The following is a 20,866-nucleotide window of genomic DNA, read 5'->3' as shown; positions in this document are numbered from 1 at the left end:
AAGGCTGTAGCGAAGCTGTTAGTGTTGGCGGCATACCATGAGCTATAAATACTGCAGGTTCAACAGCTGACACTTTGCAAGGGGCCCCTTTGTTTTCTGTACAGGTTTTCTTCATTATTAGTGATAGTGATAAAATATTAGAGAGTCACTCTCACTTGCAGTGAGTATAAACACCAGACAAACACTGGCATTACAACTGATATTTAGCTATAATTTAATTACACAAAAAATTGACATTTACATGTAGGTAAAAATGAAGCGGGCCGATCAAACCCATTCATCAACAAGCCTCGCCATGCAGTCATTAACATCTGATGACAGAGAGCTTCTAAACTGAAAATAATTTACCAGTAAAAGTGACTTGATGATTCAAATGGATCTAATGAAAAATGCAATGATGACTTTTTACATTACACATATATCATTTTTAACAGCTAGTCTGTCTGAAAGGAGTCAAGTTCAGTTTTTAGCTCAGCTTCTGTTTGCCCTATAAATATTGCGACACAATGTCAAACAGCTCTGTCAACAGTAAAAGGAAGTGACAAAGGGGTCAAAGTACAACTGAAGATGTGTTGTAACAACAACAATAACCTCACAGTGAGTCACACTCAGGACTCTTAAAGTACAAACAAGTGTTTTATTTTTCAATGATTAACAATTTTCCACTGAACACAAATGAATACATGTAGATTTGTCTGATTTTTTCCCAAGAAATGTTCTTACCTTATCTTATCTATGGTCAGGGTTCTGGTCATTATCTTTTATCTAATCTCACAACATTTTTAGCTCTTCGAACTCAACGGCTTCCTGCACAGCTGAGGCCATCACAATTTCTTCTTCTTGGTCCTTTATCTTTGCACACATAACACTTACAACAGACAACTGCACACATGCTGCTTACACTATAGCTGCTCTGACATTTTGATTAGAGCAAAAAAAAAAAGAAAAGGAAAGTTTTAAATGTGTGACACTGAAATGAATGATGAATCAAAACAAAAAAAACTACAAGTGGTATTAGGTTGTTTTAGCTCAGGTAGACACAGAAAACCCTAATTCCACACACATTAAGCTGGTGTAAACATCTATTTCAGTCACACTAGCACATAACTTTTTATGTAAACTAATTACACGTTTTAAGACTAAAATTTGATATACATTTGGACGGAAATGATTGGAGAGGCTTTTCAGTGCAGCTACAGAGATGAAGCAAGAGCGCAAAATCAGTGGTTGCATGAAACATTCAATTACGTGACGAACAAGGCACATGTTGAACACGTGCCTGTCTGAGAGGAACCCATTTGAGAACCATCAGGTCAGGTTAAATGTCTACACTCCAGTCTCCTTCCTCTTTACTGAGCCTTGTAACTTCTGGTCCAGTCTGGTTTTGGAGAGTGTCTGAGGCCTGAGTTTAGGGCCAGAGACAGGCGGACAGTTCTCGTCTGTCTCGTCATCATAGACGGTGGCTGAGCGAGCAGAGGAGCGCCGTTTGGCTCTGACAGCTTCTCCCTGCTGAACTCTAGGTGGAGCCTCCTGTTGCTGGGCCATCGCAGAGCGTAGGCAGTTGAGCCATTGCTGTTTGTGGTAGACATCATTGACATGCAGGGTGTGGGACTGCCCATGGGATGGATCCAGAGAGCTCACACGGAAAACATTCTTCACTGGAGAGACACAGAAAGCAAAGAAAGACAGTCAAAAAAGATAAAAAAAAGAAAAGAAAAAAGCTCTCTTTAAAAGGACCAGTGTGTAGGATTCAGTGGCATCTAGTGGTGATTGCAACCAACCGAATACCCCTCCCCTAACCCCTCCCTTTCCAAGCATGTAGGACAACCTACAGTGGCCTTCAGGCAACATAAACACACAAGGCCCTCTCTAGAGCCAGTGTTTGGTTTGTCCGTTCTGGGCTACTGTAGAAATATGGCAGTGCAAAATGCAACAGATGAAATAATTTTAAGCTAGCAAAAACACAATGACTCTTACTTTCAAGTGATTATACACTAATGAAAGCATAAGTATAAATGTTATGTTCCATTTCTGCAAATAGAGCCCCCTAAATCCTACACACTGGTCCTTTAAGGCTGCAAAGTCTAGACAAAATCAAGTTTTAATGACATTCCATAAAGTACAAATAAACTAAAAACAGCGGTTCAGCTGCAGTGACGGGAGTAAATACGGTGTCTATTTACTTCACTGTGAAATTTAATAACCACTAACTGTTCTGTTTTCATGTTGGCGTAGGCCTGCTTGTGCAACAGCAAAATCTAAAGTTGCAGCAAAGAGAAGATTCAAGTTAAGCTTAATTCCACTATTGAACACTGGAGCCACAACCAACCCCTCCCTTACAGCGCAGGGCATGTTCCCAGTGTAACCAGGTGATTCAGAAAAGCTTGGAAGAGTCAACAGAATGGGTGAAACCAAACAATAATGAAACCCTACTTCCACAAAAGGGCTGAAACTAATGATTATTTGTTGTGATTACTCTGTTTTCTCTTAATCTTAGTCCACACAAAGTCAGAATAAAATAAATTCCCAGAGCACAAAATGGCATCTTTAATTTATTTTGTCTGACCAATGGAGCAAAACCTAAAAGATTGATTGTTTGATAGTTTCTGTGCATAGATAAAGGGAAAAAGTCAGGATAACACATTAAAGCCTAGAGCTTTTTTACCATTGTGGTCCCTTTGGGACATTGGGATAACAAATATAAAACAATACAAAAGACAGAAAAGGAACAAATTCATCAAATTGATGAAACAATTAAAAATAAAAAGGGGTGACACAAATCTGAGAAAATGCCTCAGCACAAGATGGAGTGCAACACAACTCAACCCACCTTTCTCTGCATTGGTGAAAGCCCCTCTGAATGACCCCCCCATGCGGATATCTCCATCCTGCAGGTCCTCTAGAGCCAAGTCCCGAACCGGGATGGGCTGTCGATACACCTGGAAGCAGCTCCTGTCGTTACGTGTCACCGGTCGGGTCAAAACCAGCAGCTCAGAGAAAAGGAACACGTGCAGCCGCTGTAGAGAAACACGTTCAAAGGGAATGAAATTTACTTTAATACAAGACAAACTGCCTGTTAATAGTAATTTCATAGCATGTGGATGGTAATAATATGGAAAGTAATCCCAATTCTCACCGAGCCACTCTTGTTCCGCAGCTCACCATGACAAAGTAGGGTCTTACAGTTGTCTATGAGAGGGTCCCGCTGCTTATCATCCAGGTACTCCAGTTTGTCTATATAATACTGGCACTCAGACTCCCCTTTCCTCACGTTGATATCAGACAGAATCTCCTGGATTATTATGATCTGGATAATTAAAGAAAGACTTATGACTACTGGGGAAAATGCACAAGACTCAATAACCGTAGAGATGTTCTATAACTATAAAATTAAGGTGTTATAATGATAATAATAATAAAAATAATAGCACACCATAATTGCTATAGCCAGGTGATTTATCAGATCTAAAAGCTGAATGTAAGCAACAACAGTCATATCTGAGATAGCAAAGATATGTAGAAAGTAGATATCATACAGCTCGATCCAGACTGGCTACGTCTGGGTGATCAGGAGGAGTGTGTCTCAGGATCTCTCGCAGCAGCAGTGGGTATTTCACCAGGCGTGATCGTGGTATGTCTAGGAAGCTCCAGAGGTCAAGCTTCCTGCTGAAGGGCGACTCCAGACAGCGCTGCAGGAAGTCCTGGACCCGCCTGTCCTGCTTTTTCTGGTCAAGCAGGGCTTTGGCTGCAAGCTGGTTGCTGCAGTAGTTTTTGTAAGCATTCAGACCAGGCAGCTGAGAACATACAAAAACAGGTTCAGGTTATTTGAAGACTATGTATCAAGGTATCTGCAGGTCTTGACAAGTCTTAAGAAATAATGAATTTGGTTTCTTCCAAAAAGTCTTTTATCTTTTTATTTTAAAGTCTTGAATATTTTCTTTTGAATGTACCGTCAACAGAAATGTTATAATATGTTTCTGTATGCCATTCCTGGTTGTCTGGAGATGTTATGCACCTCTAAACTAAGTGTGATTTTTTGACAGTGGGTTGTGCTGCAGGACCAATCCATTTTAGTTAAGTTTCAGTCAGCACCGTCAAACCTGATGCAAACACCGTCACATCTATTAGCTAGTTACAGTAGCTAGGAAGGCTTGTCTCATAATGGGCATGTGTCAATTATAGCCAAAACTTAAATTAATTTGTAATTTTTAATGGGTCCATCCATCCATTTTCTGCAGCTTATCCATGTCCAATTAAATTAATGCATAATTAATTTCATTTTATGCATTAGGAATTACTGCTATATACCGCTAGAAACTACTGAAAAACTGGATATAATAATAAATCATTCTAGGCTGTATAATCCCTACTGGTTTTCCATCATACTTTGATTTTACTTTGACCAGTTTAACTGTGACACAGGTATTAAACTGTGTTTTGTGTTCTATATGTTATCAAAAAGGTCTTAAAAAGGCCCAGTAGGAACCATGTGTGAAAGGTAAACATCCTTAATTTGCTACCGTACGTACCCAGTCTATTACTATCTGTCCGATCTGAGCTACTGTTCCATCAGGGCCTGTTTCCTCGGTCAGTTTCATCAGTAAGTCTGCAGAGAAAATAGTTCACACATGGTCAGAAACACATTTTAGCATTAAAGTCAAATAATGGTTGGTGATATCTTACCCTCATGTAAGGGGATGTATGCATCCAGGTCCCCAAATATGTGACCAAGTTCCTCCTCTGTCATTATAGAGAGCTTTAGCATCGGATCATGATACGCCTGAAGATGAGCACAGAAGCCGTTAACAAAGAAAGAGTAAATGTTTTGATTTTTTAAATAAATGATTACATTTTATTTTTCTAACCTTTCGTGCAAGTTGGAGATCTTCAATGAGATCCTGCTCTCCTCTGTAAAGCTCATAAATTGCCTGGAGAAGAAAGAGGAAAGAAACCACCGCAGGAGAAGTTAGTTTTTCTGCTCTCTGTACTCTTAAGATGACCGCACTCTAGACTGAAGCACACAACCTCTTGTCTCTTGATCTCTTTGGTGGAGAACGTGCTCTTCTGATGTACGTCCAGTGTCTCTGACCACAGCGGATTGTTTCTGCGTTTAGTGGGAATGGGACCTGCTGCCTTGCTGCTGGCTTTGAGCGACATCCCTGGTGACTTGCTATCACCACGTAATGACATTGACTAGAAAAAAAGAAATATTTGACAGTCAAACAAATTATACTCATCTAAATTTCCACATGGTCAATTTGAAGAGTGAGTGTCACAGAAAAGACAATGCCCTGCACCTGGATGGTCTGGCCAAAGCGCCGCACTGCCCCATTCTTTGAAGGAGATATCAAGTTGACGAGGGATGAAACTTTGGCCAGTGGTCGTACACGCTTGTTACTGGGTTCCTGCGAATCAAGGAAATAAACTCTCTTTAGTTCCACTTGATCATATTGAGGTGTATACTGTAGCGCTGCAACAATATCTTGGATAATATGGTATTGTTTAACACAAGACTCTCAAGCAGATATTGGGATTAAAACATTTACCTTCAAATTATTTTATTCAACATGTGTCAAAAAAAAAATAATCAGCATTTATACATACATACAGTATATAAACATTATTATATACAGTGTTTGTATAATTGCAAAGAAATACTTTTGTTTAGTGTGATTTATCCTGCTGAGAAACCTCTCAAATTAGGGAATCCTCCTAAATATCATAGCCGTCTTTTATTAAAGTTTAATGTTATAATATCGAAATGCAAGTGTTGATGCTGTATAAGTGTATTAAACCACTCAATGCACTGAACTGAACCATGAATTTGTAACCATTACTGCGCTAAAAGACTGATCGTCTTGAGCAACAGTTTCTTTCACCATTATCATTATTATCCTCAGACACACACCGGTTGTGCCAGTTTGAGAGATTATCCTGAGCATATAACACACGAGAGCGCTCATGGCTTCCTGTGTAGCTGACAACCTGAGTCATGTAAAAGGATTAAAGTTTGAGCGATTAAAGCAGGTCTAGTGCAGACCTGCACCCAGTGGACAGACAAGAGGCTGTTCTGACTCTCACCTTGAGGTCGAAGCTCGACAGACTGACCGTGTCATCCTCCTTCTCTTTGCGCTTTCTCTTCTGCAGAAATACAAGAAAGACACACTTGATATTTCACAGGTGCACGGAGAATTCAAACAACAGATTTTCAGCAACATTATGAAATATTCCTACATATAAAACACAATCCAAGTATCAGAGCTGCAGTTCATGTACAAGTCACATGTATGGCTTATGACAGTCATGTTTTATTTTTATTTGCTCAACAAACAGATAATAGCGTGAGGATGTGACCACTGCAGTGTAACACGATAGCGTTTGGTTTTCAACATTAACTCACTAGACTGAAGTCCCATGGAGTCCCTGGTGTCAGAAACGTGAAGGAGCTTCTTCTCTGCAGTGGAGGTCTACAAGAAACGAGACAAATCACGTTTGGCTTTGCACGGTGAAAATAAGTTTATATCTACTTCATTGACAGCTTGGCTTACTTATGTCTGTTTTTAAAATTTTGCTCCCCATTAGTTGGCTGTCTGGAAAGTTATCATTTTAATGGAGAATGCATTACAGCTGTTAATATGACGGATGCCGTTTGTGTCCCATTTCTGTTCCAGTCACTGTTTCAAATATGTCAAGCGTTGTGGATGAAGACGGAGGGATATTAATATTTAAAACCATATAAGGAGTCTGACTGCTCACTGCTGCTGCAGGAAAAAGTCAGTTAAGGTGACAAAACAATGAAGCTACAGAGAATTAAAATGTCTTCTTCTTAGGGTGTGACTCCCAGAGGGTGATGTCAAGTCCAAGGTCAGCTGCACACCCTGCTACACACAACCCAGTTCTTGTGCTCATGCCTTTAAGCTATGCTGAAAATAAGTGGAGAGTGAAGGATACAAGAAAATAATGAAAATAACTGGTAAAGTTGCATTTATCTACAAATCGATGCTGTCTGGAAATGATTTGTAGGGGACACAGAAACACGTCAACATTTAAACAGAGTAATGACTGCAAGCTAACCATTTGGCACTGTGCAATCATGAATTTGAAGCCAATACAAATCTCTTTACCAAATATATCTGCAGATATCAATACTTATAGCATTTAACATTTTAGCATTTTAGTCTGTAAGAACAAGTAGAGGTGCAATGCAAGTCAAATTATGCACATATATGTATCTAAAGGCAAGTCAGTGAGTTTGTCACTTCCCTGTATTGATGGTATAAACAATACTGAGCTGATGAATATGGCATTGGCTGATAGAATAGAATGAAATAAATTATAACTTTATTTAATTGCCTTGGTCTATTCAAAACAGAAAAGCAGCAGAAACACATTTAGCATACCCTACTAATAGTGTACTTATATAATTTATTGTTGCATCTAACTTACACTACCATTGATTCTAGTTCAGAAATGATCAGTCGAATAGTTGATCAGCAGAAAATTAGGCTAAGTATTTTGATTATTGATCAAACAGAACGTTTAGTGGTTCCAACCTCTAAAATGAAACTACGAAATGATTAATCAATTAATCTAAGAAAAATACTCAACTGACAAATAATGATAAAAACAATTCTAAATTGCAATCTGCCTTCATTCTTTAATTTACTTGCAATTAGTTATGACAAGTAAGTAATTACTAAACAGATGATTGCAATACGTCACCACGTCGTTTAAAACAAAAAGTTGAATGTTATTTTTTCCGAGGTGCACCTGAAGGCATCCTTTGCCAGTTACAATACCAGTCCTGCCCGACATTGTTGACTAACCAGGTACCATTAGCCACAATAAAGAGTGTAATAGCCACATTATATTGCAACAGAGCTACGAAATAAATAAGGATTTTTGTATTTTAAGACATGATCCACGTACTTTTTGGAGTTGTTTCTCCGGAGTGTTTGTGGAGAGGGCTCTGCATCGTTGATGACACTGGCATTGGACGTCCTTGATGACATCCTGCGAAGCTTTTGCCTTTTATTTTCCATCGTTCCTCCACAGACCTCTTCGTTTTCTTCCATTTTGCGAGAGGCTTCGTTTTGAAATCACTTATATCGAGGCGTAGTTGTAGCAAAGTGAGCAAAGGACGACGAACAGCCGTGTAAAAACTGATCCCAATGTGTACAAAGAAAGCAGGAGATCGATGACAACAGAACACACACCACGGCGGAAGTTTGAATATGGCGGAATCTTGGAAATGGACCAATCAGCAGAGCGCTCAGAGCTCGCGCACCAACGAGATGGGAGGGGCCAGTCAGAATTCTATAAAACGATGTGAATGAGGCGGAGAATAATGGAAACCAGGCTTATTCTCCACGGTCATTCAGATTTATTTTTGTTACGATTATTTCTTTATTAAGCTTCTGCATGAATATATTCACAGGTAGGTACCTGGACATAACACATAAACTGTAATAATAATTAATAACATAATAGGGAGACGTGTATCTTCCCCTATATCTAGGCCTACACATCACAGATGTATCTCAATACAGATTATGGAGGCCACAGTGCCAACACCAACAATAAACAATTAATACCAATTAATAGGCATACGGACTCAATTGGGATTTATTTATTTATTTCTTAGTTATATCTCATAGAGTTAAATGGTGCTGAAGGAGCTCACAAACATAAAATGTGTTGTATTCCAGGCGCATTACTTGGTTTCTGGGACTTAAGGTGAAACATAATGCGTGTACATATAGGCTCAATCCATCAATATATGGCCACCACCTCTGTATATAGATTGTTTACAATATTACCCATACAATATTAATTCTAATTGGCTTTGTATTGATAAACACTCACTACTACCTTGTTCTTTAGCATAGTAAGAACCACACCACTACCCCATATAGACAATATACAGTAACGATTTAACGTGTATAGGAACAATACTATGTTGACCAGATATTATTTATACATATCTATTTTCATTCTTACTTGCCTGCACATGATAGTAATATGTTTATATGTTTCCTTATCTATATTTAACTGAATGTCTGAATGTGCATCTCCTTCTTACTTTTTCAGCTTCAGCAACTTTGGCAATGAAGTAGATTCTGATTTTGATACTCATAATTCAGCTGTCATGTGCAATCTGCTCTGCACGGTTGTTGATAGGTCTTTGAAGGTGACAGAGTACATACAGTATACAATGCAAAGAGAGTTGGTGTTAGCGGGGTGTATCTGTAGGTCCCAGCATCTTATTTTTGCCCAAGGTCCCTTATTTGCCTTTACTGTCAGGGTGCATGAGCCAGACTGGAGGACTAAAGCAAGAAAGACAATGAACCTTTTCTGACATTACAGAGAAAATATAATAACAGCATGTAAAATGTCTCATTTGAATACATGGACTTGTTTGTGCTTAGAGACAGGAATCCAAATATAAATAAAAATAAATATAACCATATGAATATTACATCAGGATGCTTGTTTGAAACTTTATTTCATCTCATGCATATTGCATTTGATATATACTTTACAACTGAGAACCTTATTTTCATTTCAGCGAAAGCAATACATGTCAAATTTGATAAAAACAATGTTGTCAGAAATTTTGTCTCTCTGTGTTTGAATTTCTTTGCTTCAGAGTGCGGTTCATGAATAATACATCATCCAAGGGAAGTCTTATATTGTGCAATAAATCATCTTTTTTACCCCCATATAAGGATCAAGATTACATTTTATTCAGACCCTTCTGGCCTGTTTGACTTTCCTCTGTAGCAAGACCCGCACATCAGTCAAACAGGGCATGATATGCTCCTTGAACCCCACAGCTCTGTCCTTCATGAGCACATCATCACCACACCTGTCGATGTCATGATATATGGTGCATGACATCATTGCTGTAGCGTCTTCAGGGTGGAGCAGGTGCTTTGAAACGGCTCCTGGGTATGGGTAAGAACACATGAACTATACCTTCATACATATGGCTCCCAGTCAAATAAAACATATGTAGTAGTGTGAGTTTATAAATAAAAACAATCCCACAAACAAATGGCTATAGTTGACAAAACAATATCACAACAAAGTGCATTTAATAGCTTTCCTCAGCAGGTAAATACTTCTTGTCCATGTTCGCTTTAGAAGTTGAACCTGAAAGTTCATTCTTAAACTTGGACAAAAACAGTATTTGACAAAACAATGTTACCACAAGGTGCATTTAGTAGTTGTTCTGGAGCTTTCAGTTGTAAACAATCATCTTCCACTTTTAAATACTCACAAACATGGAAATTTGAACATCTGCAATTCCATGAAAACCGCTGAAGAAGATCCATTTTAGTTTCCAACAACCGAATGAGGTTAAATGAGACAAAAGCTTTATTGTGATAAAAAGTTTATTGTAATGCTGACATTTATTAAGCACATTAAAGATAATTTTACAACTTTTATCGCCACAAAATAAAGGCTTCTTTCAGTTTTTAATTGACAGGTTTCCTTAATACTGCATACAGTAGCTGCGACACCCACTACCTTTGATGAAATCTAAATGGTACATTTCACATTCAGTCAAAACAAATATAGAAAACCCTGTAATGGGATGAAGTGCATGCGATGAGCTGGGACCAGACTTCAGACATAGAATGGGCCTTTAAAAGTTGGTTTAAAGGCATGTAACTTTTGAAATAAGAAAAAAGAACATAAGAAAGATATTATTGTGTAAATGACATTACTGAGTCAGACTGTATGACTCCTGATTACACAATGTTTGCCTTTATTTCTTAATTGTCTCTTCTGTTCACTGTTCAGGAAAAATTAAACAGTGTCAGTTAATCTTACAAAATGCATGAAACAACACAGCTAACGGAAATACAACTGATGAATAAAGGCGGATTCATGATAATACACATGCCTGAGTCGATGGGAGACACAGGCAGGGAGAAAAAGAAAGCACAACAGCAGCTGTGACCAGTTAGTGAATGAAGCAGGAAAGTACAGTTATTTATACAAATGTGACCTACTTTTAGGCATCACGAGAACATGCTGTATTTCAATTCATTCATGTACAGAGTCTGTACATGCTGATAGCCCACCTCCCAGAACACTGATTTCATATGGTGCTAGAGACTGGGTACAAACATCTATGTCACCGAATGAAATCAGTTTCTGAGTGCAGTCCTTTACTCAACAAGTCCTCTGATTGTTATAGACAGTGCATTAGGCTACAAATAAGCAGTACAAAGATGTGTTGGAGACACAAAATGAGACTCTTGATATAGTATAATAAGGGATGGTAAGTCTTGTGTTGATAAGTGGATGCAGATGTAGGTCAAAAGTTGTTGTTGACTGAAGAGGGAAGCTGTCCTGTATTTGATCCTCTCCTCCCCTGTGTTTGGCTCGTTCTACAAATGAACAGCAGAGGGTGTGGTTACGCTGGAAGTCGGGGCCAAACCAGTGACCCAGTGGTGGAAGAGATTTAACCTCTAGATTTCCAAAGAGATATTTTTGAAAATGAAAAAAAAAAAAAAGAAAGACATGAAAGCAAAACTTGGTGGAAACTCCCAGGTGTTTCTGGTCCGTCACCCACCTGGATCAGAGTCCTCTGCTAGAGACCAAAATCATCACAAACATCATTACAGGAAAACAGTCATATCAAGCTTTAGACTGACATGGTGTTGGACATCAGGATTCCTCTGAATCAGTTTGACATTTTGGGAAATACTGAATACTGTATTGACTTTTAAGCAGAGTTAGATAAGATGATTGATATCACTCTCATGTCTGTATTTTAAAAATGGCCAGAGGGTGTTTATCTTATCTTAGCATAAAGACTGGAGGCGGGGGACAGCTAGGCCTCTGTCTGAAGATAAAAAAAAATCCACCTACGAGCACCTCTAAAGTTCACCGATTAACGTGATATATCTTCAGTTTAAAAATGACAAGTTGTGCTAGAAGTTAGTGTGCGGGAAATAGTCCAGCACATAACCCACCCAAAACCACAACTTCTCACATACAGTTTGATTTCTGAACTAATTAGGCTTCACAGCTGCTGGTAAGTGATATTTTTTTGACTTTGGACACAGACAGACTATCTGTTTCCCCCAACTCCAAGTCTTAATGCTAAGATAAGCTATCTGACTGTAGCTTCATGTTCACAGTACGGATGAGAGTGGTATTGATCTTCTCATCTAACTCACAGTAAGAAAGCAAATAAGTGTATTTGTCAAAAATATCAATCTATTTCTTTGATTCCTTTAAAAGTAAAAGGTGACGAAGAAAAGACCAAACTGAATATGAACTGATGCAGAGGCAGGTTGAACACCCGGACGCTGCCCTGCTGATGTCATGGCAACATTAGTCATCATCTTACAAGGAAACATCCTCCATTCAGGGTTGTCTATAAAGATGAAACACTGGTCAGAAAGGCTTTAGGGCGTTGTCTATACATTACTGCTCTTATATGAAAAAAAATAGAGCTGTGACAGACACAACAGGAATTGCAAGGAAACAGCAGCAGGCAGGTGACAGAAGTGCATAAAAAACAACATGCATTATGGTTGAATAATCAGTTCTGAGCTATAGACAAAAGTGAAATTGTTGACAATAAATGTGGCACATAAAGGTAACAGGTCTACCAGGTTTAATAATAATGCTTCTACCATAGGAGCTATGAATCATGTTTGTTCCCAGATGGCTTCATTGGAACATGAGCTGAAAGAGGTGAATGTTTATCATATGACACTCTGCTCATAACACCTCCTCTTCCCCTTCCTTCCTACCACGTTCATGGGCCAAATCTCGTCAGAGTAAATATAAATCCAACATGCAGAGACAAAAAGATACTGATTAAGACATGCTTTCATTCAAGGAAAAGATTTGTCGTTGTGCAATCTTGCCACATCACGCATTAACAACACTGGATGGGTTAAGAGAGAGAAGGAAATTAAACTCTGGGTTTGCTGGTAAATGCTCTGCATCACCAAACTGGGAGGATGACTGAGCCACAGCTAAATGAAAGTGGTGACCCAAGGAGGCATCCAGAGAAACTGTAGTCATCAATTTGCCCCTCATCTCTACAATATTTTTGTCTGGTGTCACCAACCATCCGAGAATTGAGAGCGGGAGTGAGTCAGTCAGTGATCACTCAGCTATGAGGAGCAGGAAGTCAGTGGAGACTCATGGATGAGGGGGATACGATGGCTGTAATGTATCATTCCCGCTGAGCTCATCCTGAGGCTGGTCTGTCTCCAGTTGCAGTTTCATGTTCGTATCGGAGTGAATGCTCCTCAGCATGCTTAAGTGAGTTCACACATAGGGCAGGCAGAGCAATTATTGTTAATGGTGGAAGGTATAACCCCATGAATGTGCGCAATCATGTGCTCGCCTAGGCAAAGAAATGAGGAGAGGGTGAATGTGGTGGAAAGGGTTCCTGTTCATCATGACATGAACGAGGAGGCTTGTTGAACCAGACCAAAGCAGAACTAACATTAAGGTTCATGAAGTACTGACCAATGAGTCTGATCACTTTGAAGTTCTGCATGTGCGAGGAACACGAGTCAGCCACAACATGAGGAGACTAAAACCAATTACTTGAAGCATTAACGCTTCGAAATGACTTTTACGACAAAGCAGCAAAAATACACTCATGGGCTTTCTTGAAGCTTCAGCCAGCACAGTTAGCTTAGCTTAGCATAAAGACTGGAAATAGAGGAAAACAGCAGGCCTGGTTCTGTCTTGTGTCTGGTATTGATCTTGTCATCAAGACAATAAATAAAGGTATTTCCCACAAAAATACTGAACTATTGCTTTAAGGCAATAAGAGAGAAAGGAAACTGAATACAGGATCTTGCTGAGATGAGAAACCCAATAAGACTTTGGCATTTGGCCAGATGGAGGTAACTCAGCCCCATCTTTCTCAAGCTATAAAATACTGAACTGCGGATTAATCAGTCCACCTCCTTGTCCATAAACAGCCTTTGATCTTAACACTAAAACTCATATGTGCGTCATATACTGAGACTATAAGCACTCAACCTTGTGATAGATGAGTCATGCAAAAACATTTCCTGGGTTTTTCATTTTGAAATGGCAGCAAACACAAACATGGGTGAACGATGAAAACATACATCTGCCTCGACACAGAGATAGTTATGAATGAGGATGAATGCATACGACATAGAATAAATGTTACTGTATTTGATGTTGGAAGATGAGTAACCAGGGGATTTCAGAGACTTGCCAGTCTGCCGGTAATTACTCTGGACCTTTACTGCCTTGACTGAGATCCGTGACTGTGCAGACAAAGGAAGACTTCATCAGATTTAAATGACAGAATGAGGTTTGTAGAGAGTGCGTTCTGTAGCTATATATATATACCCGCAGTGATGTAGTACAACATCCAGGTGTGGTCACCTGACATTCACATAAGCAACATTTAGATATGAGAGCAAAGAGACTGGAACAGAGACAGAAAGTGCAATATGGACACACATAGACCTGAGATGATTTAGTGTAAAGGAAGTTTAGCCTTGAAAACTAATCTCTCAGACTCCAAGTGGCATCACATTTAGTCTGTGAGAACAGACAGGAGTGAGAGGCGGAAAGTGTTTTCTCTGAGAAAGAGCACATCAAATTCTTGTGTCACTGCGTACAAAATCACCACATAGTGACTAAGAGAAGACTCTGATTTGTTGGAGCTCCGTTTGGAGAGAGTGTTAATTAAATTCCTCCCACCATCAACACAAACTTGCCTATCTTGTTCATGGCAGAGTTGTTCACTTTTTTTTGTGCCACATTTAAAACCAAACACACCTTGACAACCAGTGTTTGAAGACATGATGGAGAACAGTCAGTCAGCATGGCTACAAGTGACTGACTGCAGTTCAAAAATAGACTGAAAGTGAAACTGCTACGTCACTTTCTGTAACACCCCATGACATTATTCAGTTTAACAAGTGGTGACATAGTAGGACTGTAAGTAAAACAACATCTTTGTCTTAAAACACTGGATAAGCAAATAGTAATGATACATACAAACAAATACAGGGATAAACACAAACACTAACCTGTTGCAAATCATCCATCACCTACCACACGATGCATTATTTCCTCCCTGGAGTCGTTTTCACTCTTGCTCTGATTGAAAGCCAGTCCCGACCCATGCTGTGCTGAAGTATTATACTGCTCTGTAGGAACTGTAGCCTCTATATGAGAGTGTGTGTGTGTGTGTGTGTGTGTGTGTGAGTGTGTGTGAACGCTCTGAGCAGCAGTGGAGTTATAAGATGGAGATGCCACAGAGAGCACAGCCCCCTTGCCTCTCTCTCTCTCTCTCTCTCTCTCTCTCTGCTGTGAGCTGTTCATCCACTGCTTTGCCAGAGTCTTTATTGTAACTGTGAGTCAACATAAGCTCACACACACACACACACACACACACACACACACACACATGCAGATACACTGCACTATAATATAATCTATATCAACAGTAAGTAATAAGGATGTAAACAGGGGAGACGTGTGTTTTACAAGCTGTAGAAACCAGTTCTCACAAGATAAACGTCCATACAGGACAGAAAATCTACAGTAGCAGCTGCATCAGTGCTCAATCTTTCTCACTAACACAAACACACAGACACTACACTCCCAGCATGACAAAGCATCCCTGCTCTCGCCAACACAAACAAGCAATTACTTAATTTACACACTTCAGCCGCATAATCCTCTAGATTTATATCCTCCATGTTTTCACATGACTAACTCTACAATTCTGTGTAAAAACCACACAGCAGTATTTTGCCTCGGTTTCCCGCAAACAGACCTGGATTCAACTCCAGACCTCTTTCAAATGAGCAAAATAAATAGTGTGTGGAAAAAACAGGAACATAGTTTTGTTAAACAAGCCATGACTTGACGGGGTCAATTATTACCAGAAAAACAAGCCTCATGCAAACCCCACTTCCTCCATGAGTAAAACCACACAAACTGGGGAATTCCCCGGCAAAAGCGGGAAAAGGAAGGGTGAAATTGTATCCACATGGTGATGGCAGGTGAGAGGGTAGGACCACTCACAGAGCAGGAATCTCACCCTGCATTCCTCGGGTGTGACGGGGAATGGAGTAACTGTGCCTCTGTCAAAGACTCAAGCCTTCGTACGTCTCATACACATGGATACATATGCCCAGCCCCCATCAACGAGCACATACTTCCCTTCCCAGAATCCGTTCCTATACGGTGAGTCAGCTGACCATAAAATGAGTAAGCTCCCTCTCCTCCTTTCATCTCTCCATCCTGATTATGCCAAAGGAAGTGGCTGTGAGGGCTGAGTCACACCAACATCTCACCCTGATCTCACCACAAAACCCCTCCTCCCTCCTCCCTCATCACAACAACAACACCGCACACACTTTGATCCATCTGTCAGTCGTGGAGCATCCCCCTGCAGTGTTGTGTGCACCTGCTCCCGCTGTCTCCTCTGTTAACCTCCCACCGTTTACCCTCCTCTCTTCCACTTTCCTGCATCTTTCCAGCTGTGTGCGAGTCCACAGCCGCAGCATCGTAAGGAATGCCTCTCTGGATGTCCACAGTCCCGCTGCCGGCCTCCACATCCTGACCATCCGCGTATCGACCACGATCCCTAGTCCTCACCAGCTGCCTCACTGGAGGACAACTCTGCTCTTAAGACTCAGAAAACACATTACCTCTCTTCACTCACTCTGTTTCTCCTCCTCCTTCTTCATCTCTCTCTCTCTCTGTGTTTGTGTAACTCTGACAACCAGCATACAGACACGAGCTATATCGAGACTGTTTCAGTGCAGATCTTGCTGTCATGACCCAGCCTGCTGAACTGTCAAATGCTCACAGTCTGCACTGACGAAACAGCTATATCAAGACAGTCTGATATCTGTACTCTGGTACAAGAAGAAGTTGAAGACTCCAAGTGGAATAAACAATAGAAATAGTTTGACATTTATTTGCTTTCATGCAAAGCGTTAGATGAGAAGACTGACACTGCTCTCATGTGTATGGCAAATATGAATCCACAGCCAGCAGCCAGTTAGCTTAGATTAGCATAAAAAGTAAAGCAGGGGGAAACAACTAGCCTGGCTCTGTCTTTGTTTTACAATTTAATACATGTTTTTCTCCCTATTTCCAGTCTTTATATGCTGGATTTTTATAACATCAATGTTCATACAGAGGGTTATCACCTAAATCTGCAGTTCCCCTCGACTATACAGAGATTCATAGCGAGTTTCAGCTCATTATTTACTGTTTTGATTCACTCTCACTGCTTTCATAGAGTTGTTTATGGCCACCGCAGACACAAGAGCCAGATATTTCACTCAGGAGATGGTAGAGACCAAAAACAGAGCTAAAAGAGAGTGAATATTGGAGTTATATTCATCAAGTGCCAGAAAAACAACTCAGAATGAATAATACTTTCATTCAGTGCCTGCTTAATGACTAAATAAGCAACTGGTTGCTAACAGGTTTCTCCTATCAAATGACCAAAAAGCCAGTTATTGCAGGTTTAAAGCAGATTTGGCTTACAAGTTTAAAAGGCACTTATGCTTTTTTTTTTTCAGGTTTTATTTATATAATTATATCTGCATCACCATGATGGCATTTTAGCCAGATATTACTATGAATACGCAGGAGAGACAGCAATGTAGGATGTATATTACAGGACAGTACAGTGAAGGAATAATGGGTTAGAGAAGGGGCATAAGGAGGGTGTCAATAACATGCTATTTCATTCCCTCGACAATAATAATGTATATTAAAAAAACTACCCAATAAACGTAAAGTTGCAGAAACAGACACAGATGCATGGTTACTTTATGTCTTTGTGCTGTATACATGTGTACATGAACTGCGCCCTGTGGCAGTGTTAAGATAATATCCGATCTGACATCACACTCTCTGTTGGGTTCAACAGGCAACAAGGTGACAAGACAAAACACACGCAAACACACACATGAAAAAAACCACAAGCAGCATTATATAACAGTCCTACTCGAGTAGTCTGCAGGCTTCAGACGCATCCTTGGTAACAATCACTATAGCACCACCAAAGAAAGGACAGGATTGCGTAACGACAAACTCAATCCCTTCCAGAAGTAGATAAATGCAACAGATATGAACCCACATACTGTACAAACAGCTCAGGTGATACTGTGAAGGATCTGATGCTTGAATCTGTACGTTTCACAAGCCAAAGTTATGATTAATAAAACGTAGATGCAGCCCTGCTGCCTCACAGAGTTGTTTTGTATTTTCAACAAAACCATATGCATGCCTCCCACGCCAACAGCAAAAGACATGAATAGTTTCACTTCAAAGGCGCAATGCGTCCTTAATTTTATAACCTGTATCTGATGGTAAGCTGTGATGTGATGCTGGTGTAGACAATATGCCAGCCAGTCTTTATGTAAGTGTAATATGAGTTATTCTGTGGTATTTCTGAGTACACTGAGTGGGTGATGAGGTTACAGTGACGGGCTTTTCTCTGTGGAATGAGAAACTGGGCACAAACACAAGCCGCCCGCCTCCTTCTCTCGTTGTTTTTATTTTATTCTGTCCTTCATAACACACTCTCTCAACTTACATTCATTAACTCACCGTCCAATTCCAAAGGCCAGTGTCCTTCAGAGAAATCTAAATGCTACTTTTTCTTTCATTTTTGTCCACACAATAGGCTCAGAGCTCTCACAGAAAACCGCAGACATTTCAAAGACAGAAACATCTAGTATGAAGATCTCACATCAAAACAGTGACCGTGTGAGAAAATGTACATTTCATATAAAACAGTTAGTTTTTTCAAGGGCACTACAAAGATTAATAACAGACACCCACTTTTAAACAGCAATATTAGATGTGATGATTTCCTGCTAGTTTGGATATGTCCATCCAATACATACATACATATATATTTATGTATGTATATAAAATACAGGCTTTTCTAGTTATTATTTCAGGCATCATACTAAGCATAACTGTTATTTGGTTTTGATACAAACAGTCCATTAAATATTAGTTAAATTAATTACTGTGTTGTCTATCTTATGGGGCTTGATATTATTCTCTATTCTTATTCTTGTTGTGTTTCTTTCTGGTATGAGGAAACTAGTTTGACAGTTTTGTAAATCTTGTTAGTATACTCATCTAATCTCATCTTACATTACATGTGTTGTTTTTTTTTTTTTTTATCTAAATAGTGTTTCACATTTTCATAAATGCCTCCAGTAAAAACTTTAAAGGCCAGTTCCTTTAAAGTCGTCAACCTTTACTGGAAGTATGTTCAGCTTGATGCATACAGTAACCTTTGCATAGTGCGAGCAGAAGAAAGAGTTCATTAATGCTGCTACGACTGCGAGACTGCTGAATGTCAAGTTGTATTGATTCAAAATTATGCTGAGTCAGATGCAACGAATGTGTTACTGAAGTCTGTTTCGTCTGAACAGAATTACAGATTTTGCTTCTGAACAATTTCTTACTGAAGGAGAAGGAGGAAATCTTTTGATGCTGGTTTTCGGGTCAGAAATCCACTCTAACCGAACTGCAGGTATGTCATCCTCTGCTCACTCTGCACTACAAAGAGAGTAAGGATGCTACGATTTTTCAATGTAAGACAAATTAAGACAAGGTGGAGGCGTCCGACCTCAGGTCATGTGTTCTGACTTGTTGCCAGATAAAATCCTTGGCGGCTGCTTACCTTCAGTCCAGTGCAGGCCCAGGACAGACTCAGCACAACTTCCTAAATGAACTTAACTCCACCCTTAGCAGTTACAGAGAGAGCCCAGAGGTGGGGGTGGAGGCATCCTCAGACAGACAGCAGCCAGTCATTGCTGGTGACACCGGTCCACTCGGAGCAGACTGACATACAGGCCCCCGGCTGACACCCAGAGCCGCTTCAACATCATGGTGTGTGAGGAGAGGAAATCTGTGAGAGTCAGAACAAATGGAGAGTGTCTGGCTATAATCTGGAGGGTCAGATGATCCTACCTGTGATCTGCTCCATGACCACAGACATGAGAATAAGCTGCAGAGAGGAGAGAGGGCCACTGGAGCAAGAAAAGAGCAGGAGAAGGACACGGAGGAGAATTTATTAAAGGAGCCAAAATATGAGCATTTTAAAAATTATTAAACCTGGAATAATTGTTTTTGGCCACTTGGGGGCAACGGAAACAAAGAATGAATCAATTCATCAGTCAGCCAATGATCACGATTGAAAAGTCAGTAGCCTTGGCTGTAACCCGTAACAACCAACAAACACTACGTTTCTTGAGAAGTTGGGAAAACAGGAAACAAAGAACCATTTTCCATGTTTTTTCCATCAAACAAAAGCACAAATACTTGTGAATCAGTGCTATTTTCAAAAGGCATGGGTGCACTCTAATGCAGTTACATAATAGTTAACACACCACTCTTGTGCATAAACACAAAAAGCCACAGATGAAGAGTTTGGCCACTGCTTCCTCTGCGGCAAATGAAAGAACTCGACATCAGATTCGCAGACAATAGCTTCACTTCTGTTTTACTTTCCTTTGCATCTGCACTGAGCAGATGAGGTGTGGATGTAAACCAAATTAGTTTCAAATAAATAAAATCTGTTAGATTTACGCTTGGACAAACTACCTAATTCAAGAGCTGTCAGTTCAAATCAACAGAACTACTCAACTTAATACAGAAAGACTGAAAATAAAAAGGCTAAATGTTCAGACAGACACATGTAACTTCACCTCCAAAATGTCAAAACTTTATGAGCTACCAGAACCAGCAACAATACTCAATCTATTCCTTTCTCAACCTAGCAGGCAACTCTTTAATCTCTTACATGTAAACTGCCAAAATTTGAGTTTCCCATTCA

At 39.8% G+C, this 20,866-nt stretch overlaps 1 protein-coding gene across 2 annotated transcripts; it reads right to left on the bottom strand.

Annotated features, from left to right (window-relative positions):
• Window positions 1-623: 623 nt before the first annotated feature.
• LOC130176937 (neuroepithelial cell-transforming gene 1 protein-like) lies at window positions 624-15,228 on the bottom strand. Of its 2 annotated transcripts, XM_056388380.1 has the most exons (13): window positions 15,066-15,228; window positions 7,930-11,402; window positions 6,401-6,467; window positions 6,082-6,141; window positions 5,298-5,405; window positions 5,026-5,193; window positions 4,866-4,928; window positions 4,684-4,780; window positions 4,530-4,606; window positions 3,537-3,794; window positions 3,137-3,307; window positions 2,831-3,017; window positions 624-1,658 (listed from the first exon to the last, which is right to left on the bottom strand). In XM_056388380.1, the coding sequence occupies exons 2-13, from the start codon at window positions 8,073-8,075 to the stop codon at window positions 1,327-1,329; spliced, it is 1,734 nt and encodes a 577-aa protein (XP_056244355.1). In that variant the 5' UTR covers window positions 8,076-11,402; window positions 15,066-15,228; the 3' UTR covers window positions 624-1,326. The 2 variants fall into 2 exon arrangements, with proteins under 2 accessions (XP_056244355.1, XP_056244354.1); XM_056388379.1 differs by lacking the exon at window positions 15,066-15,228 and having other exon boundaries at window positions 7,930-14,978.
• Window positions 15,229-20,866: the final 5,638 nt, after the last annotated feature.

This window comes from Seriola aureovittata, chromosome 10 (assembly GCF_021018895.1).
Source record: "Seriola aureovittata isolate HTS-2021-v1 ecotype China chromosome 10, ASM2101889v1, whole genome shotgun sequence".
In the NCBI taxonomy this organism is placed as follows: domain Eukaryota; kingdom Metazoa; phylum Chordata; class Actinopteri; order Carangiformes; family Carangidae; genus Seriola; species Seriola aureovittata.
This window is presented reverse-complemented; position numbering and strand designations above follow the sequence as displayed.

Excerpts from the sequence above, each read along its gene's own strand:
- LOC130176937 (XM_056388380.1), bottom strand. The coding sequence starts at position 8,075 with ATGGAAGAAAACGAAGAGGTCTGTGGAGGAACGATGGAAAATAAAAGG. Across the intron at positions 4,781-4,865 it reads ATCTCCAACTTGCACGAAAG|GCGTATCATGATCCGATGCT; the intron begins GTTAGAAAAATA and ends GCTCATCTTCAG. Across the intron at positions 3,018-3,136 it reads TGCGGAACAAGAGTGGCTCG|CGGCTGCACGTGTTCCTTTT; the intron begins GTGAGAATTGGG and ends GTTTCTCTACAG.